Below are 20,206 nucleotides of genomic sequence, written 5' to 3' on the forward strand. Positions count from 1 at the left end.
AGATTTCGATCATGGATTCTAATGGGAAATGCTTTTTACTGTAAAAAAGAGTTCAGTAAAGCTTCAATTCCTACCAACTCCAAAGCCACAATTACTGTTTTACTACTTCATTCACTATCTTAATAGGTCTTCTCTCATATCTTCCTACACAACCCCATTCTTCTAAACTTCATGACAGCTTTTTTTCTTAATTATTACTCTCACAGTCCTTTCCTGCATTCTACCCAAGGTGCTCTGAGCTAGATGAGACAATGCTCTAAGTAATTAAACATAAAATCAACATACACAGCAATGTGAAATTCTGATTGTAAATACAACTGTTAAAGGTCTTTACTAATCTGTAAGTAACACTCCTTTCTAGAGTTTGGATATCCTGTTTGAAGTCTGAAAGTCTCATAAACAGTTCGTTATTTCTCTCAAATTTATCTCCTCCACATTTCCCTATGCTTTCTCTTCACCCAAATGGATCACATTTTCCAAAGCTCTAAGATTAACCTAAACAACTTGTGCAACATACAAATACTGTTACATCAGTACCAGTTCTGATTTGTGGATCATTAATAAAGCTATTAATCACAACTGAATTTAGTATTAAACATGAAGGTGAGATTCCCTTATTAACCTTTTGCCTTCTTCCCTGTCTCTTAGTCAGAAACAACATATTTTAGCTTTGAGTTTTGTACAGATGAGTCAGTCAAACATGAATAATCACCTGAAATATCCATTACTAAATGAACATGACTGGAGCACCTTCAATCCATTGCAAAGCACATCCCAAATGTGTGTACTTCCTCCTTGGTGACTACAGCCCTGTTGCTGGAGGTTAGCTTTCATCAGGCCTGTTTGCCACGTGGGCACTGAAGTATTCTCACAGCAGCACACCCGAGTTGAATGGAGATAATTCATTTAGCCATATATCACATGTTACTACAGCACCAGTTTAACAGCGAAGGGTTATAAATATTATTAATAAGACTAACAAAACTTCTCAACATATCTAATAACCCACTGATCACAATTTGTCCCCTCATTCACCTTTGCCCCTCGTAGCTTTCATATTGTTATGCTGATTTAGGAGCAAGGAGCTCGGGAGAGCAGCAGGAACCTATTCTAATGCAGTTACTTACTTCTTTCCCTTTAAAATATCACAGCTTCCTAGAAACTGAAATGAATGTATGAATGTGTAAATTCAAGTATTCATATAGAGGACAGTTTAGTACCATCATTTCTTATATTTCAGAGAAGATGAACAGTAGCAAATACGCGCTAAAATGCAGCTCATGGATTACTGCTCTCAATAAATTAATTACTGGAGACTTCCAGTTTTGCGCTGAATTTGTGCTGTAAATCCCAACTATGAGGTGGTATCACTGTCCAGATTGTTGGGAAGAAACATAGCAGACAGAGCCCAAGTATTTCACTTAGCATTTCATGTCATAATTCCAAGGTTGTTACTTTAATTGCTTTAACAATCATAGAACATTCCAAGATAGCACAAGCCCAAAGAGACTGAGTCCAACTCCTGTCTCCAGCATAGGACCACACAAAATTCCAGCTGTATATTTAAACCCTGACAGCCACAGGACAGTAACCTCAACAAAACATTTAATCACCCCTTTTTCTTTAATTTAACTCAACTGGAAATGCACACTTCAGCCTGCTTTGTCTTTCCATTCTAACTCCTCTTAGATTTTGAAACTTCCACTATTTCTCATTAGTACATCACTTCTGTAAAACAATGCTCCCATTATATATTAATATATTCATACATATATACATTATATAATGTATACAATATTATATATACATATATAATATATGTAATATATTCATGTGTGTGTATATATATACACACACATCTTAAGGGTAATATATGAATATTATATATTTAATTATATTACCCATATATATATACATATAAACCTTAAGATGGTAATATATGAACATTACATATATAATATGAAATTTATATTAAATATATAATATTCATATATTACCCTTAAGACTAAATTCAGCAGCAGGAGCTCTTGAGACAGGCTTAATATTGGACCCAGCAACTGCAATAATTCAACAGGTAACATGAGTAAAAATCTATTCTGACCAATCAGAAGCGTAGTAGAACAGGTTACCCAGTTTCATCAATGTCTTCCTATGTAATGTTTAGACAGTGGACTTGCTCATCCATGGAACAAGAAGGAATGATTTTTATATAGATATAGACAGTCTTCTTGAAGACTAACGTGCCATTATTATTAACAGTTTTAAGCTAATACAAAATCTCATTTTCACTGTGAATGCAAAAATGTAGCCAGCTGTTCTAATTTGCAGTCCTTTAATTAAAAAGAAGGGAAAGAAAACAGTTTATTTCACCAGCTGAAAAGTATTTTTAAAAGATAAACACAGAAATATGTTATAACATTAAGCATTAGCTTCAGCCAGGATGTATTCAGCTATCAAGACTGACGCTGCGGTTCATGACACAATGCCATCTTGCATATCTCACCAATTTGGAGATGTCACTTTTCCAGCTAATAACAAATGGCGAGTTTAACAACTCACTTTCCATTTTGAGATATTTTAATCTTTCTTTTTGTTGTGACAGGCAACAACAAAAAAAAGATTAAATTTAGTCAGGAGATTTGACACCACAGAGGGCTGACTTCTATTTGTTGATTACTATTGATTTTCTTTGATACTTCATTTAAAAATCAATAGCCCGAAAGAAAAATAGGCAAGGTTTACACAAATTTAAACATGCTATTGTATGCTGGAAAAGGCTACAGTTTTGGCAGGGCACTGGCATCCAATTATGAGAAAAGCTCTTAACAGGTGAAACCAAGGGCTCCAGATCGATATTCAGTTTTCTTTCTCAATCAGAGAAAGTGGCCATAAATTAGGCTCATCAGTATTATTTTCAGGACACACTCAAAGCAAATAATTTAGATTTGGTTTCAGCCTTCCATGGCATTCATATACTAAAAGGACAAAAAGTAAAGTTCAGAACAAAACTGAAAACAAGCAAACAAACTAAAAACAACCCCAAACAAACAAAGCCTGTCCTACCTGGAGTTCATCCGTGCTTTTAACTTTTTGGCTTTCTTCTTAGTTTTTTGCTTCTCCTCTCCATCTTTTAATGGCTCCACAGGAACAGAAGTCTCAACCACAATATCCACAATGTACTTTTTTAACGACAGGTGTTCCTGCAGAAAATATTGGAATAATATTTCATCTTACAGATTATCTTCCTAGAAAACCACAGTGGAAAATATTCTAAAAAACGCAAAGAAAATGAATAAAAATGTTTAAAACAAATGTTATTTAAATATCAGCTGCATTCCCTCTATTTATATTATAGAAGAATAACATGAGTAAATACACTTGAGAAAATTACTAGCTAGCCACAAAGAAAATGGTGGTGCTTATGTTGGAAATTAGTACTTCATAGCTGAGAATTTGCTTTACCAAATACTGCTATTGTGCTCTATCTGTTGAAGTTTCCATCAAAATAAATGGGAGTCATTCCTGTTGGATTAACCTATGTATTTTACAGCACGATTGAAGTTGTAACTATCAGTTAACTAAAAGTGCCTTTCACTTACTGAAAAGTGAAAGTAACAGGCAAAGTAAATGTGAAGCTTTCATTCAAAGGAAAAATCTCTATTGCTACGAAATATCCCACATGCTTAAGAGGTCACTAAAGGTTTTAGACAGCTAAAAAAAACTTATCCTGCTAACAGTAAGAGACAAGATGCTGTGTGCTCATTACTAATATGCATTCTGACACAAAGGTAGACAAACTCAGGACCAGATGAAGTTGTTAGATATTCTTTTTAGATCCAAGTATCCAAGAGCACTCATTGTGTGGGTTAGAACAGAGTATCCTTTTTCTATTATTATTTTTTCCTTCCAGCAGCTTGTGTGCCTCAGTCCTGGTACTCATTTTTTCCTATTCTACTTTTGTTCCTTTCCTGTAACACAGTTCAGGAAACACAAAGGATTCAACCACCATAAAACAGATTATCTCACAGCAGAGACAGTGCATCATGGCTATTATGAAAAGAATTGGAAGAATTATTAGAAATAGCAAAGGAGAACAAGTAACTCTTTCAAGTGTTGTTCCTCATGCTCATGTGAACTCCCATTCAACATGTCCTTCCTTCTCCAAGTTCCTTTTACAGATATATGAAACCAATGCCCAGCTCTATCAATGTAATTCACTGCATTTAATGAAATACCATTATTTTTCCTCTCATCAACAGATTTACACTAAAATAAAGTATAAGTAAAAACTCAGTTGTCCACAGAAGATAAGTTTTAATTACAGTCCAGGTTTTACATAGCGACATTCAAGAAAAACCCATGTCACCACAGCATGTCATTTTAAAGACTTTTTCTGTTTTGAGATTTTGAAGATGTTACTAAAAAAACCCGTTTCCTCCCATACTAGATCAACCATAATGCAGTTAAATATTTATTTTAAATGCATATTTTGATCACTTAGAGGTGAATAACTTCAAAGGTTATTCCCTTGAAACTGTCCATAATTTGCACAGACACACCACCCAAGATAGAATATGGGAATGCCTGCTGTGCACAGTACTTTGCTCAGTTCTCTCAAGCCACAAATTTCTATCATTTTTTACAATTAACAATAAGCAAATAGTTTAATGCCAATTATCAGAACACACTTGCTATGTTTTCAATAAAGGGAGGCTTATGTTTGTTTTCTAATAGAATACTGAACACATTATGAAGTGCAAGTCACCAGTGCTTGTTAGGATGACTTATCCGTTGTAATGATTAATGCCATAATGAGAAGCTGTTATTCCTCTTCATTTATTATGCATTTTTTAAACTCTACAAAAAAGGTGAAATGTAACAAATCTAAAAACAATATTTTGCAGAAAACCTGTATTTTCTCCTGCTCATTCTTGCAGGGATTCAGGAAGATACCTCTTGAAAACAAAACGAACCTCGGAGAAACTTCCTGCAAAGAGACCATTTGGTGTTTGTCAAGTATTAGAACATGATATAACCAAGCAATGCACGCTCGGTCAAAATAGTAATTGAAATTTCTATCTTGAATCATCCCAATGTAAAGTGAATGCTGAGTTAATATCACACGTAAGACAGAAGACACAAAAATCTAAGCAATTTCTGAAAGTCCCATATTTTAATAGGGATTATCTGTTTGGATTGGTACACACACACCTAAAATAGTGCCCTTTGCACTGCTATTTCCCATTAGTTTACATACATCACATCCTATGAGTGATATGAAGACATGAGAAAAAGTACCAGGGACTACAAAAAATAAAATAAATTCCAATAGTAGTCCTTGATAAATGTTCTACATCCTTATTCAACAAGGAAACTTTCTTTTTCTTCCATTAGACTTTCAAACTACTTGCTATATCTTTCAAAGTAACAGCAAGAGCAAAAGGAAGTAAGGTGCCGTTCAAAATGGACACCATATTAGAAATGGGGCACATCATCTTCATTCAGGCGCAGTCAACCCACCATCCTCATGCTACAGAAGGTGAACAGCAAAGCCTGCACCCAACTTTGGACAGGTAGCAATGAGAAGAGGGATAAAGAATGGTGCACCCCCTGCAGACATTCAGCTGTTCCCCAGTTTGCTCTGGGGCTTAACAGAAGACTTAACAGGAACTGCAGGGTTCAACAAGCACATTCATTTGTCAGCCTGTGGGGGCCAGAACAGGTCCGGCTGTCAATGGTGTGAAGGATGGCTCCAGTTTCGTTCAGGTGAACTCAAGCACTTCTGCAAGGATATTTCTCAGAGTTCTCAGCTTTCAAGTGTGGCAGTTGGGACTAATATCAGACTTCATGCAAGTAAGACCAGAGTATTAACATCTTGTGTCACAAAACCCATCACTTTCTGAATGCACAGATCAAAGAGTGGGACCATCACTGCAGGCAGATCACTGCTCAGGTGTGAAACAATAACTAAAAGCTCGGTATCCAGTGACCAACCCAAAACCCAAAGGCTTTTAATCCACTGCGCCATGCTGAAGGACTCTGTCCGATCCTTCAAATAATTAAGTTCCTCAGTAATTTTACTCGCACAGCCATTGGTTAGAGAGGTTAACATACAAAAAAAGTAATTGCTCTAAGTGTATCAAAAGTGAGTCAAGCCAACATGCTGCCTAAACAGTGAACTTATTTCATCTCCTGAATGCTTTAAGCAACAATTTCATCACTGAATTTCATTCCCCCCCCCCCCCCCCGCCCATTTCCAGTAAAGGCAATGCAGAGTAACTGGGTAATCCATTCACTTCTACCTGAAAGCCTTATTAAATTTTTTACAACTACTGCTATACAAGTCAACACTAAACACATTAAGACTAATTCTCCCTCTCCATAGATGCAATCTGGGGTTTGGTTTCATGGCAGAGTGAAGACATTACTGACCTAATTCTGCACTATACTAAGCATGTTCTGACAGGGAATTACACACACCCTCAGAGCTCTGATGGTTTACTGGTATCTAGAGACTTAAGCCACTATAAATGCAAAGCATTAAGTAAAGGCAATACTCTAGTGAAAACCTGTACTCTTACCTACCAAAAATGTTATTTTCATTGTGAGTTCTCAGTTTCTACACCAGGAACCTCAATTCTAGTTGTGCAGACTCTCAAAAGCTTAGTTTTTAAACAGTGATGCAAATACAGGACTAAGTCAGCAAAAATATTAACACTTTTTTTTTTTAACCCAGGATTACAATAAAGCCAGCTGTGATGGTCATTAAGCATCAGATTCCTTTTTCATTCTTTATAACTAGTGCTCTAATTAGCTCAATTAACATCATTTATATGGAACAACAAGGTATCACCTCATGAAAGCGTCAGAACCTATGCCACAAAGAGCAGTTCTGCTGTACACTGTGATGTACAGCTGCAAAATAGGAAGACAGGAACTGAATGTAGATATATTTCTTCATGGTCATCTGCATACATTCCTCTATGCGTTCCTGTACGGCAGTGACTCAATAATGCAGTAGGAGAGAAATACTCCTGATATTTCCCTCCAGTGTTATTTACATGCATCCATCTCAATAAAAGCTTATTTTAAAAAATCCCAGGGTATACAGCACCTATTTCTCAGGGGGAGAATGTCTGTAGCTAAGAAAGCATATGAAACACAATATAGTTAATATAAACAACTTGATATTTAATGGCATCCTGTATATACACGACATCATTTAAGAATGTCATCTTAAACTTGAGTTTTTCACAGACCTCTGGTATTTTTAATGTGACACTGAAGACCATTTAAAAACAAACAAAAGAATTTCCTGTACAAGCATCACTACTTCATTTAGAAGGAAGGTGACAAAGTGACATTACATATGCATGTACAACTGCAGCCTCAACACAGATGATAAAATAAGATTATTTACAAAAGGAGTCTTTGTTTTTCCTCTTTTTCCTGTGTTTCAGCTATTTAGATTTCTGCTCCCTGAGAATCCTGACACTTTCCAAATGCAACAGATGGACCTCAGCTACCAATGAGCTGCCAAAACCTGTGTAGCTAAAACTCATAAGGTCACCCATGAAGTCAGATTCCTGCTGGTTATTGCTCTGCCCCATTCAACTGCCTGAAACAGAGAAAACTATCCAGTTCTCTTTTCTATCTTGAAGTTAGTTTCAGTTCACAAAGCACTACTTATAACCAAGTTTTCCTCTATACCCCAAATTAAGTCTCTTTATCTTGTATATGTCTGTATCACAAGGATTACATCAATACTATCTGAAATCAACTAAATTTTTCAGATTCTAAAATAACAGAAAATGTTGCAGTTGCTTTTAACTATGTACTGAATCTACAAAACATAGAGAGGTGACAGAGCTGAGTGCAGCTACACTTGAAACCTTATCAGGGAAACCACACCATAAATGGGATTTGGAGCTTTGATGGCATAGAGAAAATACAGCAGCTAGGGAAGAAACTTCCTGATTTCTTCTTCATGCAATTCCCATTCACATAGCCAATACTTCCACCCATGTCCTTATTACAGCAACACCCACACAGCTGATCATGGCAGAAGAAATATCATACATACAATTATTTGTCAAATTCCAGAATAGCATCACAGAAATTTTCAGTAACCATCTCCTCTCATGTCCCCATATTCATCTACGTCCAGTTTGTTTCACCTACTGACTGCAAACCCTCTTGCGATGTGACCATTTTGCTTTGTGGCTGCACAAAACATGCCAAGTCCAAGTGCTAACCTGAAGCTGTATGCCTTGATTTATAATTTAACTTCAGGTGCATAAGCTCTATACTTGAGAAATATTAATAGATTACAATATAATTCATTAGAAGAAAAAAAAAAAAGCAACACAACTGCTTTCAGCTCAAGGACAAGATTAACACAAATACCACTGAGGTATTCAGAAACAATAGGACACGTTTAAAAGATATCAAAAAGAATGCAAAAAACGCTTTCTAACAGACCCATCTTAAGTTGGCATATTTCAGTTACTGATAAAACCTTGAGGAACAGCAGAAAAACCAAAATACGAACTTCAGAAATATTTATAACAGCACTACTAAGTTGTGATGGAACACTTGCCAAAAGAAATGATTCCTAACAAAGTTTCCTCATTCTAAAATTAGGACCTAATGCAACACCAATACTTATTTCCATTTCCTTTCTCTTTAAAGAAAAGTTGTCTTCTTATGGATTCTGCCTGGGGCAAGACTGCATAGGAGGAATAACACTGCAGAAAAGCATCTGTATTCACTCAAGCTGAGAAAAAAACCCAACAACCTGGCATTTGTAGCCATGGGGCAGTCAAAAATTAAGATCCTGTGTTCTCAAGTGTATATCTCTCCACACTGGCTTTCACGAAGCACTTTATTCCTCCTAATACATAGCAGGAGCAGCCAGGAAAGAAGCCCCTGGAAATCCACCCCTCAGAAGCCAGTCAGTCGCAGGCAGGAGCTGCCAGGATCATCAGGCAGTTTGTCAACCTCTTCCTGCTGGTTTCTGTGAGCTCTGAAGGGACCTGAGCTGCCACAAACCAGCACCGAGTTGGATCCTGCCATACAGCAATGGGCATGTAAAGGCCTGACCCTCCCAATCTATAGTCCACCTCGTAAAGCACAACATACAGCACTTCACTAGCTGTGCTGCAACTCTATGTAAGCTGCCCAGTTCATGGAAGTGGAAATATCTTCCAGCTATTGGACTTTCACCCAGAACACCGAGCCAAAATGACTATCCTGGAACGTGAGTTTTTTTCCTCTATTCTTCTTCATTCCCTTTCCCTTCTGCATTTCTGACGGAAACAGAAGTGACAGAACACCCCAAGGCTGGTTATTCTTATTATTGTTGTATCCTTTCCAACCTTGAATCTCCCAGTTTGGAAAGAAAAGGCATTCCTCTGAGTTTTCTAACCCATTTCTGCAGACCAAGGCAACCTGAAAAATATCTGACACTAGCTATTTATTGAAACTCAACCTCTGGAATCTCCCAGCACTTGTTTTTACTTCCCTATCAACATTAAAATAATAGAAATGAGGAGGATCATAAAGAAATGCTTGCAGTGACTCAGATCACATCACAAAAGATGTTATTAATTTGCCACTTGTTTTGTTTAAGTCAATAGCAAACTAAGTATTTTGTGTAAATATAAGGAATATAAAGTGTATATTCTAGTAAAACAGGCAACTCTGCTGCAGCCCAGATACGTGGCCTTTTGGATGCACACACAGTATCTTTACTTGCTTCAAAATAAGCAATATTCTGTAATGGCAGGATATAATTAAAAAAAGGCTTTTGATATTTATTACCAAGGTCAGGAATTACAGTTTCTCACTTGTATATCATCACTTAAAGGATGTATTTGCCAAACTGTGAGAAGATTATTTTAAGGTTCAGTTCTAAATCATATTACCACAGGAATATTCGTTCATGATTTTACTACATGCTTCAACAAAACTCCTCAGTATTCTGATCTTTTCCTCACAGCTTCAGACAGCATTTAATACGGAAAACAGATGCCCAAGTAGACTGTATCAAATGTAGAACTCAGTCTCCAACATTATAGCTAATGCCAGCCTGAAACACAAATGGTCATTAATTCTGAATCCCAAGTTAGAGAACCAATATTGTTATAAAACCATGAGCCACAACACACCTCAAAATACAGGGAAGACTCAAGATAATGAAGTTATTTACCTGTTACTCCTAATAAGAATTATAATGAGTACTTTGTATGTGATGAAACACATTATACAAAGTAACAGAGACTGAAATATTATTTTCTTAAATCACTATTTTAAATATCCAGGCAATTTTTACATTCGAATGTACTTCAGAAGGTGAGTACAGACCGCTGAAAACCTTTCATTCAACATTCAGAACTGAAGACTGACCTCTCATGCAAAATATTTTTTTCATTCACCCCTTGAGGTGTTTTTTTCCTCTCTCAATGAAGGACTGTTTCTTTTTAAGCATGTACAAACTAAATCGTATTCTCACTGCAAATACTGGCTGCGCTTGCAGCCACCTTGCTTGCCCATAAATTCAATGATACGACACGCCTGCCACGAAGATATATGGCAAACAATATTCTGAATAGTAGGTTCAGATTTTCCTTGTGATTTTCAATATCGTTTCCTTTTCCACTCATCATTCCAAACTGCATGAGCAGAAGGCAAAGGAAAGCTGTTTCTTGCACTGCAGACTGGGGAGAAAAGCTGGAAGGCACTGACATTGTCTGCAAGGGCAAGCACGACAAAGGGGGAAACGCGAGTACAGCCGGCCCTGCCTGCAGTAGCTTTTCTTGCTGGCTGTGAATGCTTGAGATATCAAAGCCAAAAGGAGGAAGGGGGCAGATGTTGGTCATTATCTACGACAGTTAAAGACGCAGCCCATAAATAATTAATCACATTCTGGCCAAGAAAAGCACCGTGTTATAATATATTAAAGGTAAGAAGCTGCTGCTGCATGAACAACAAAATAAAAAATAATTGATGCACGCAGTACTGAGAGATGTTCTGTAAACTGAATCTTGGATTAAACCTCACAACTGCAGGGTGGCTTTTGACCACTTCTTGCAGGCAGCACAATCACAGCAGAATGACAAAGCAAGCAGGTCCTGTGCTGAAAGGATTCCAGGCAGGCAACAGGTATGAAACATCCACAAAAGTGGATCACAGATGTGTGGCTTAATTCCATTCCTGTGCTACACAGAGCCCTCTAAATAATCCTCCCTTCCTTGGGAGAGGAGACAAAATTGAGCATCAGAGAGAAGTTGTGAAGCAGAGATGAAAGACAGGCTACTGTCAGTGCAGTTTTGCTGGGCTAAACGCACCAGCACCCTGTGCATGGGGCTGTTCAAAGCTCACACCTGCTGCTATTCTCTAGTATACATGATTACAAATGCATCTTGCAGAGCACTGCTCCCCAACAGGTCAGTGTAAGTAGCCTTACATTTTAACACAACACAAAGCACTGCAGCTATGCAAAACCTTACCTTTTCAAATAAAACAAGTTAAATAGTAAATGGTAATTGGATAACTAAAATCAGATGCCAAGAAAGTGAATTTACAATGGGGTCTATATTCTGTGGGGGGTAAAAGAAACAGGAATACTGACCAAAGTATCTATGAATGATGTGTTACAGAACACGAGGTCTGAGTCAAGACTGTTTCCTTGCACAGCAGCAGTCACAACTGATAAACAGTAAAACACAGGCATCACCAACTCTCTGAACAAGAAAACTCATAAACACAGAAAAAAAAAGAGAACATGTCAGGTATGAAGACATCGCCACACCTCTTTCCTTCATTGATTTCTTCAGTAAAAAATAACAGAAACAGCATGGAATTTTGAGAAAGTGGTTTGACTTAAAGGCAAGCATCCAGCACTCCTACAAAGCCTTTAGGAATTAGAACTCCTATGAACATCAGCTTCTCCTGCGTGCTATACAGGCTATAAACCTTACAAGGCTAGAACAGAATTTAAAGCAGAGCAGCTCTGCTTTTCCAGGCAGCTCCTCACCACATCCTGGCAAAAGAGCAATCTTGCCAGGGTAATAGCGTCTGTACCAGGGGAACTTGCCAGCACAGTTATACACATTGTAAATCAGACCCCTCTACAATCTCAACTTGCTTGCACTGCAGCCCCAGCCAACTTGACAACCCACATGACTGAGCAAGCTATTGGTTGCCCATCTGATTTTTTTCTTAAAAGGAATGTGGGTGGGCTCAATCAACCACATCTTTCTATAAATCCTCACATTTTAACACTGTCAGTCTTCAGACAACAGGAACTGCTTCTCTCCATCACCAGATTGTGTTCTCTTGTTAACTAAATATATCCCTGAGAAGTTATTTAGTTTATGACTGAACAGCCTGTTTCCTTCTCCGATTAAAAAAAAACAAACCCATATCTTCACATTTGCAAACAAAGGGCTGTTGATATTCCTCCCCCCTTTTTTTTTTGGAATACATGAGTACTCGTATGTATGTTAACCAACTTCCTCTCCTGCCAAGGTACTCATTCCATATGAGTTTCAGGAGTGCCTTTCATGGACTAGAAGCATTCACAGATGGTATGGAATTACATGGTTCATAGTCCACGCATCACTTTATTCTACACTCTTTGAAATGCCACATGAGAAAACATGTTCAAAGAAGGAAGCTGGGATTACAATGTATGACCCTCAACACAAATGAGGACAAACATGACAAACAAGAAAAAAAATAGGAAGTGGAGGAACAAAAACAACCCCAGAGCTATAGGTGGGAGGAAAAGCATAGAAAGCCCCTGTAGAGACGTCAGCCTAACAAGATGCTGCCTTAGGGCATTTACATGGGCACTGTTTTGGTCGTGTTTACAGCCTCTATGTGAAAAGTCCTTTGTAGCACATCCACTCTGATTCAGCAAAAAGTGTCATAACTTCAAGCTGACTAATCGGTTCCAGTGACATTGAAACCAAATGGCATGCTTCCTTTACCCGTTTTGCTGAACTGAAAGTAATATGAATATTAAGGCGGGGGACAGGAAATCAATAGCACAGAAAATAGCAACATAGAAAGTAAAGCTGCAAGCTTGATGGAAGAAAAACTGCATTTCAGCAGGCACAGCCTCTACAAGGAGGGAGCACAAGCAGGACATCGTTAATGCACTAAAGATCCCAGTGAAACTACAGAAACATGACAAAGATGTTAAAGAACCTACAGATGTAAGAGCAAAATCTAGAGTAATTATTTCTTTTTATATCTGGTGAGACCAACCAACCAGTGTGCACCCAGCCTAGAGAAATCAGTGTCAGTGCTTACGTGATACAGCTTCCAACTTCTTGTTTACAGTCAAATCAACTAAAAGTCCTCACTGTATGAAAACACATCGTGCAATACACACTCAACTCCCAAAGCCTGAAGGACCTGTTTAAGTCTTACCATCTGCAATGCTATAAGGACAAAACAAATACATTTAAATTCCTTCTGTGATTTCTCAAGTAATAACAAAGAAATTCTATGGCCAGATTGGAATTAAAAAAAAAATAATAAGATTTCTTTCTAGGCAGCTACCTATTACACTTAACAAGCTTAAAACAAAATGAGTCAAAGATCAAGAGTAACTTATCTGAGGTGTCAAGTCCATAAGGTGAAAGGTGAAATTTTATTAGGTCAGAGGTGATATAAATAAAATCTTTTATGTCAAAGAAGAAGGGTTACAGACAAGATGTATATAATATAAGGCATCACAGATGACAACTAATAACTTTAAGTAGTACAAGTGTGTTCTCACTGCAGATATCTTCGCTGATTAAGAAATTGAAAACAGTGATGAATAACTAAAGATACTGCAGTGCTTCACTGGACTACAGCTTTACTTCTACACAACGTTCTGCACATCTGTTCTCAAGTACTCCAGAACTTACCTGAAGTTAATGAATGCTTTTCTTGTGAGGTAGGGCAAGGTTTGGCATTAACTGCCTACACTGAATAGAAAGGTACACAAAGTAGACTGCTTTCATATATAAAGTATTTCTACTCCACATTAACCTTGCATCTAGTACATGTATCTACTGCTGCTCTCTGGAAAGAAAAAACTGGAGTAGGGTCTCAGGCCAAGGAAACTTCAGATTACAATAGCACAGCTTAGAATTTTATACTCAGACTACTTAAAACACAGATAAAATCACAATAGTATAATGTATTGTTAAATTGCCAATACATCAAATATTACACATCACCTCAATTAAGAATACTTAAATCTGCTTTTGTAACTGCTGTGTTGTTCAGTTACAGTACCTAATCCTTTTCCCTCTGGACTAACTCAAGAAATCCCATGTATTTAAGCGTGATCTTAAGCTCACACTTCAATCCAATGTTTTGATGGAAAGCGGGGGATTTAAGCACATGATGCTGGACACAATAAAATCAAGATATCTGTGCCCTCTAGTGGAATTTCTTTTTTTCCAGCTGGGGCACAAAAACAGCCTACAGTAAGATCCCCCTTTTCTGGAGGACACAAGTGTTAAGCTACCAACCAAATGTGGCACATAGAGTGTAACTACTCTCAGACCAAACAACATCTAGTTCACTTTTCCCCTCCATATTGCACTGAGGCAGTGGCAGAGAAAGAACCAGTCAGCTGTGGCTAGCTAGAAGCAAATAAAGGCTAGAAAGGTGAATGAAAATTCAGTGCTACTGACTGCCCACTCTTTGGTGCATGTAGTGATGTGATGGAAAGCCTCACAGTTCATGTGTATTCCTAAGTATCTGGATGCAGTATGAAAGCTTCTCCCTCATATGGAACTACAGAAACCTGCTATTTAAAATTAAATTCAAAACAACTCCCAGTAGCCACTGTAAAAGAGCAGAAAAGAAAAATACAACCTATTTCAAACAGCAATTGCCTTAAGTATCTGAAGCCCTGGCTTCTTTCATTGCTTTCCATAAGTATTCTGTACTCAAAAAGGCACCGATATTCCCATGCTAACACAAATATCTTTGGTTCTTTTTATTTCCAGGAACCTTCAAGACTTTCTCAGGATAAGAAAAGCAAATTAAAACAGAAAAGGTTATTGAAAGAAAACCATACCACTTCTTCATCTGAAAGCTCTCGTCCTTGTATGCTACTGTTCTCTCTCACAGCCTGTTGGTGTTTTTTCCCTTTAATGTGGCTAAAAAGGTACACTTCTGATGAAATCTGCAATGACAATGAGTTAGCAGTTATTTTTACCTTTGATAACCAATACCAAACACATAAATCCTATCCCCAATTATCTCTGTATCTCAACTTAAGAAAAATCAGTTTTTCTAGTAAACATGTAAAATTCTATTGTGAAGAACTTATGTATTCTGAGAGGTGGAGGTATTGAACATGCATATTTATATATACATACCTTTGTGATCCCTGTGATGAATAAACCTGGGAATTACTGCCTCATTTCATTCATGACCTAATTACCAAACTGTTAACACTTCTAAATGTAAAATCTGGCTTAGGATAACTGCATCGGTAAATTACATAACTGTTAAAAGAAAACAAAGAAAACCCTGAAGAAGTACGTTCTGCTTCATGTGGCCATAAGCAATTCCAGGTAATTGCCAACAGAATCAACTTTTTCATTTTCATATCTCACACACATAACTTATTCCTTCAGTCTAGCCTACACACTGGTTTGCTAACCAGCATTATAGGAAGGGAAATCAAAATACGTTGGCTTCTCAGCCCACTCTGACTTTAATTTCACCAATTCAACTTGCATTCTGAAAGACATAAATGAAAATGTAGGAGTCCAGCCTGCTGAACCCAGGGTTTCTGTTCCAGCACGACCTGAAGTGGTCCTATGCAGTCTTAAATTGATGAAGAGTAATTATAGAATGAGAGAATCATGAAATATCATGGGTTGGAAGGGACCTCAAGGATCACCAAGCTCCAACCTCCCTGCCATAGACAGGGCTGCCAATCTCCAATTAATACAAGATATCTAAGCATTTTATCCTTAAGTAGGACAGAAAGCTTTGCGCAGTAGCGCAAGTCAACAAAAACAATTACCAACAAGAACTGACCTCCCTGTTTCCTACTCACTGACTGTATGGCTCCCTCTTCTCTATCATTCCACTGGCACATGATGGTACACAGAAGAAGAGAGATCCTTGTTGAGAATGAAGGTGTGCCAAGAACTTCCTGAGCTCACTGTATTTTCTCCATAGGCAGTAAGCTTCAGGGAATTTCAATCCAATGAAACTTTGTCCAGTCATCCCCTGAACACATTAAAATCATGTATCTGCAGGACCTTATACAAAGGATTTCACAGCTCAGCAACCAGCTATATAAAGAATCACATTCTTTGCCTTACATCTAGATTTTATCTAGCTTCATTTGATGATGCCCTATTTTTATAAAAGGCAGAGCTTACAACTTAGTACCATCCATGCCATTACACCTCCAATTCTACAGTTACTTCAAATCTGCCCTAAACCACCCTGTCTATAGGCAGAAAAAGCTAAAGTAAGATGCACTTGACAAATGTACAAGGACACAGCACACACAGTGCCCTCATCTGTGAATGAAGCACCATTCGTAGCTGCAAGACTCACGCTGGCCTTGCAACTCTGACAGCACTTCCTCTGACTTACCATTACATTGCATAATGAGCACTGTTTTTTGCGTTCATATGGTGTAAGTTTCGGTGCATAATCAGTATTAGCATGTCTTCCACTACTTAATTCAGCTGCTTTCTCTTTTCTCTGTTCAATTTGTTCCATGTGCCTTCTAATACTCTCGTCATGCTGAATGCAAAGTAACAAAAAGCAAAGGAAAAAAAGAAGGTTAAGAAATAAATGGTCCAGAAATACTGAGAATCACAAAAGTCTGTACTGCTACGATGAATTTATGTTACACTGAAAATCTTTTATTTCCTGCAAGGCATTAGAAGTCACCACACACCACAGAGTCCTCAATGTCTGCTGTATCTGCAGGAGCAGGTATAGCTGTCTGGATTCTTTCAAGGGGTTTCACACCTAACTTGCACTGAAATGGAACAAACTCTTAACCATTATCTAAAATTAGAGCCTGATGAAAAAACCTCTATTTAATGATGAAGCATTTTACAACATAAGTAAGCATACCTATGGTTACACAGAACAATCTTAGAGGTAATAAAAGCAATGAAGAGAAAGATTATTTGTACTTAAACGCTACCTAATTTAACAAAAAGCAAAACTAATAAATCCCTTTTCAGAACCTTAAACATTTTATCATTTTGGAAGCCTTTTCTTTTCTCGGAAAATAGTGGAGCTCTTCAACATTTCTGACACCTTTGCTCTCCACTGGGCAGTCAATTTAGCTGAATGCCTGAAATACAAGGCCTTGGGTTTACAAAATCACTGGAGCCCATCAAGGAGACTGCTGCCATCTTCACATCATCCCTTTCACCCCACTAGACAGCACTGTGCTTGACTGACTGATGAGTCTTTACTGTACAGTGTGAGAGTTCACACATATTAATCTTACTCTTGATTCAATACAAAACTACTTTGACTCCTCTTAGAGAGCCCAAGTTTATAAGTTTTCCTGTTCAAACTTTGAGACTCAGGTAACTCAAACTCAGTCCTTTCCAAATTCCTAAAGAGATCTTTCCAAGTCTTGCAATGCATGTTATACAGCAAGGTGCTGCTCTTAATGCAAAACTCTAAAACAGGACTGGACACATTTTAACATACAGTAATATCTTTATTAAATAAAACAAATACAGAAATTATTCTAGAGAATTTCTGTATTGCTCATGTATTTTTCAACTAAAGTACCTTTTTTTTTTTCTTCTTACCTTCAGCTGAATCTTTTTCTGCAGTTCTTCCATGGCTTCTTGTTGAGCTGCAGTAAGAGCTGCCAGTCTTTCTTCTCGATCTCTAACAAAAAGATTATAAAAGTAGAGGGAAACTTTTAGTAATATAGTGAGGCTTAAAAACGATTGTCATGCTTTGCCTCCATTAGCAATCTGCAGTCAATGACAAACTTCACTGAACCAAAGGGAAGGAGTACAATGGCATATAAAAAAAAACCAACATGAAGCAATAAGGGCATTATAAAGACACATAAAAACTCTGATCAACAACAAATAATATCAGTTACGAGTGAGAAACCAATGCTCTAAGAAGACGCAATTCTAAATTTTCAAGTTGCTGAAGGACAGCAAAACAATTAAGCACTTTAATATTACTTTCTGCACAAACTAATTTTGTTTACCGTGTCTACAACCCTCTCCCAGTAATGGAATCACACCTTAATGATCAGGCGATGCTCCTTGCCAGTCTCTGCTACTGGAGCTATTATGAAAGACTCCAACAGTATCACATCCACTGTTAGTGGACATCTGATACGCATATATGAAAGTGAGATTTAAGTCATAAATAAACTCAAGATTAATGGAAAATGCAAAGTGAATCCCCTGAGCACCACCCTACTGAAGAAATCAGAAAAAGTAGCCACAGTAGAAAGAGAAAGTTCAGATAATGCCATGAAATGAAAAAATATAAAAGCATAAAGGAAAGACAACAGGACAGGAAACAAATTTAACAAGCAATAATACTTGTTCATTCAGAAAATATAAGCACACTCTTCCAAATAACATGGATGTAGTTAGAGTGAGAAAGAAACAACGTATTAGAAGTACTACATGCTACATGTGCTGTTTCCCAAGGAATATACAGAAAGGCTGAACTAGTCTTTGATTTTACTTTAAAAACAAAACGCCTCCACCATGAGCTGAAACAAATCATGACTGACACAATCCAAATTCAAAGTGTAGTAAATTATTTTAGACTACATACTCGGAAAAATCAATGTCATTGTATACTTGGATTAACTGTATTTGAAACAAAACTCTTAAGTTCCCATTTAAAAGCATCACTGTTATTCCTCTTCATTATTCCTCTTCAGGCCCTTCTGAAATGCATACTTTTTGCATTATTAGGTTACCTTTCACAGTAGTTTTATGTTTTCTATTGATAAGAATAAAGTTTTCCATATAAGGGATTATAATTCTCTGGAATATAAAAATCCTCAGAAATTACATCTAAAACCTTACTGGAATAACATAAAACACCTCTGCCGTTATAGTGTGTTCAAAGTCAGTTCAAACACGTGCTTTGATCACCATCAGAAGCACATACATATAAAGGTTATACTGAAGAAGCTTTAAGAAGGTATTCAAAACATGAGTTGTTGAAGGAAGCATCCCTACCTTTGGGACGAGTCAAATCCTAGCAGAACCTGATCAATATGAATGCAAAGGCAGACGGGGCAGTACAGACAGCCTCCTGTCAAACTCACCGCTCACTCAGCTTCTGAACCACAACGCTTCGAATCCTGCTCTACTACATTAGAGAAACCTCAGAACTCTTAATAAGGAGACAAGATTGAGGCCAGAGATCACAATCACCAGATTGTAAGGCACCACATACACATCCTTTCCTACACTCTCAGAAATGGAAAAATAACTAGGAGAGAAAGGAGGGAAAACCCCATCTATTTCATTTTACCAGCACCTGTCACAGAAAAAAACAACTGCAAGCACTTATCACAGTATCAAGAACAAAGCAACTGAAAGCTGAATATTACAGTATCAAATAAGAGGAAATTCACTGAAATTGATAACAAAAAGCAAATGGAAACTGCAGCTCTTCACATCAAATTGAAAGAAATAGGGGGTAATGAAGGCAAGAAGCAAATATAAAATTGATTAAACAGGAGCACAGAGTTGTATACGTTAAGCCTCTAGACAAGTTCTAATTGTGGAACATCACGGAAGGGAGAGGATGTTTTAAATATCTTTTGCTCCCAAGTTTGTTAACAACTATTTCCCAGAAATCATCCACGCTCTGGAAAGGGATGTAAAAATGTACTGAGCCTTGTAAGAACTGCCTGGTGTGATAAGAATAATCCCTCATCAACTGCCTCTTGTTCATCATGTTAAATAAACTGAAACCACATCACAGACTTTTGTCCAAGTGAAATATTAAAGTTGTGTTCCTCAATTTTCCAGCTTTCAAGAAAACCACCCTGTTTTTTCAGATAAGCTCACACGTATTCCATTACCTCAGCAGCTACACAGACAGATGTCTGACAGAAGGTAGAAGAGGGTATACGATTTCAGAAAGATGTGGAAGTTTCACACATGCACAGAGCTTGAAACAGCGCAGCCAAAGT

At 37.4% G+C, this 20,206-nt stretch overlaps 1 protein-coding gene across 5 annotated transcripts in view; it reads right to left on the minus strand.

The window, feature by feature from the left end:
* SCAPER (S-phase cyclin A associated protein in the ER) overlaps positions 1-20,206 on the minus strand; it is a 195,531-nt gene that overhangs the window by 72,205 nt on the left and 103,120 nt on the right. For all 5 annotated transcript variants that reach the window (XM_085515841.1, XM_085515842.1, XM_032446775.2 and 2 more), the window contains exons 18-21: positions 17,826-17,907; positions 16,636-16,788; positions 15,092-15,199; positions 3,064-3,200 (exon numbers count right to left, since the gene is read on the minus strand). In XM_085515841.1, the coding sequence (XP_085371967.1) occupies positions 3,064-3,200; positions 15,092-15,199; positions 16,636-16,788; positions 17,826-17,907 (480 nt within the window). The remainder of the gene's footprint in view (positions 1-3,063; positions 3,201-15,091; positions 15,200-16,635; positions 16,789-17,825; positions 17,908-20,206) is intronic.

This window comes from Coturnix japonica, chromosome 14 (assembly GCF_054131305.1).
Source record: "Coturnix japonica strain WE chromosome 14, WE-NBRP24, whole genome shotgun sequence".
Classification (NCBI taxonomy): Eukaryota; Metazoa; Chordata; class Aves; order Galliformes; family Phasianidae; genus Coturnix; species Coturnix japonica.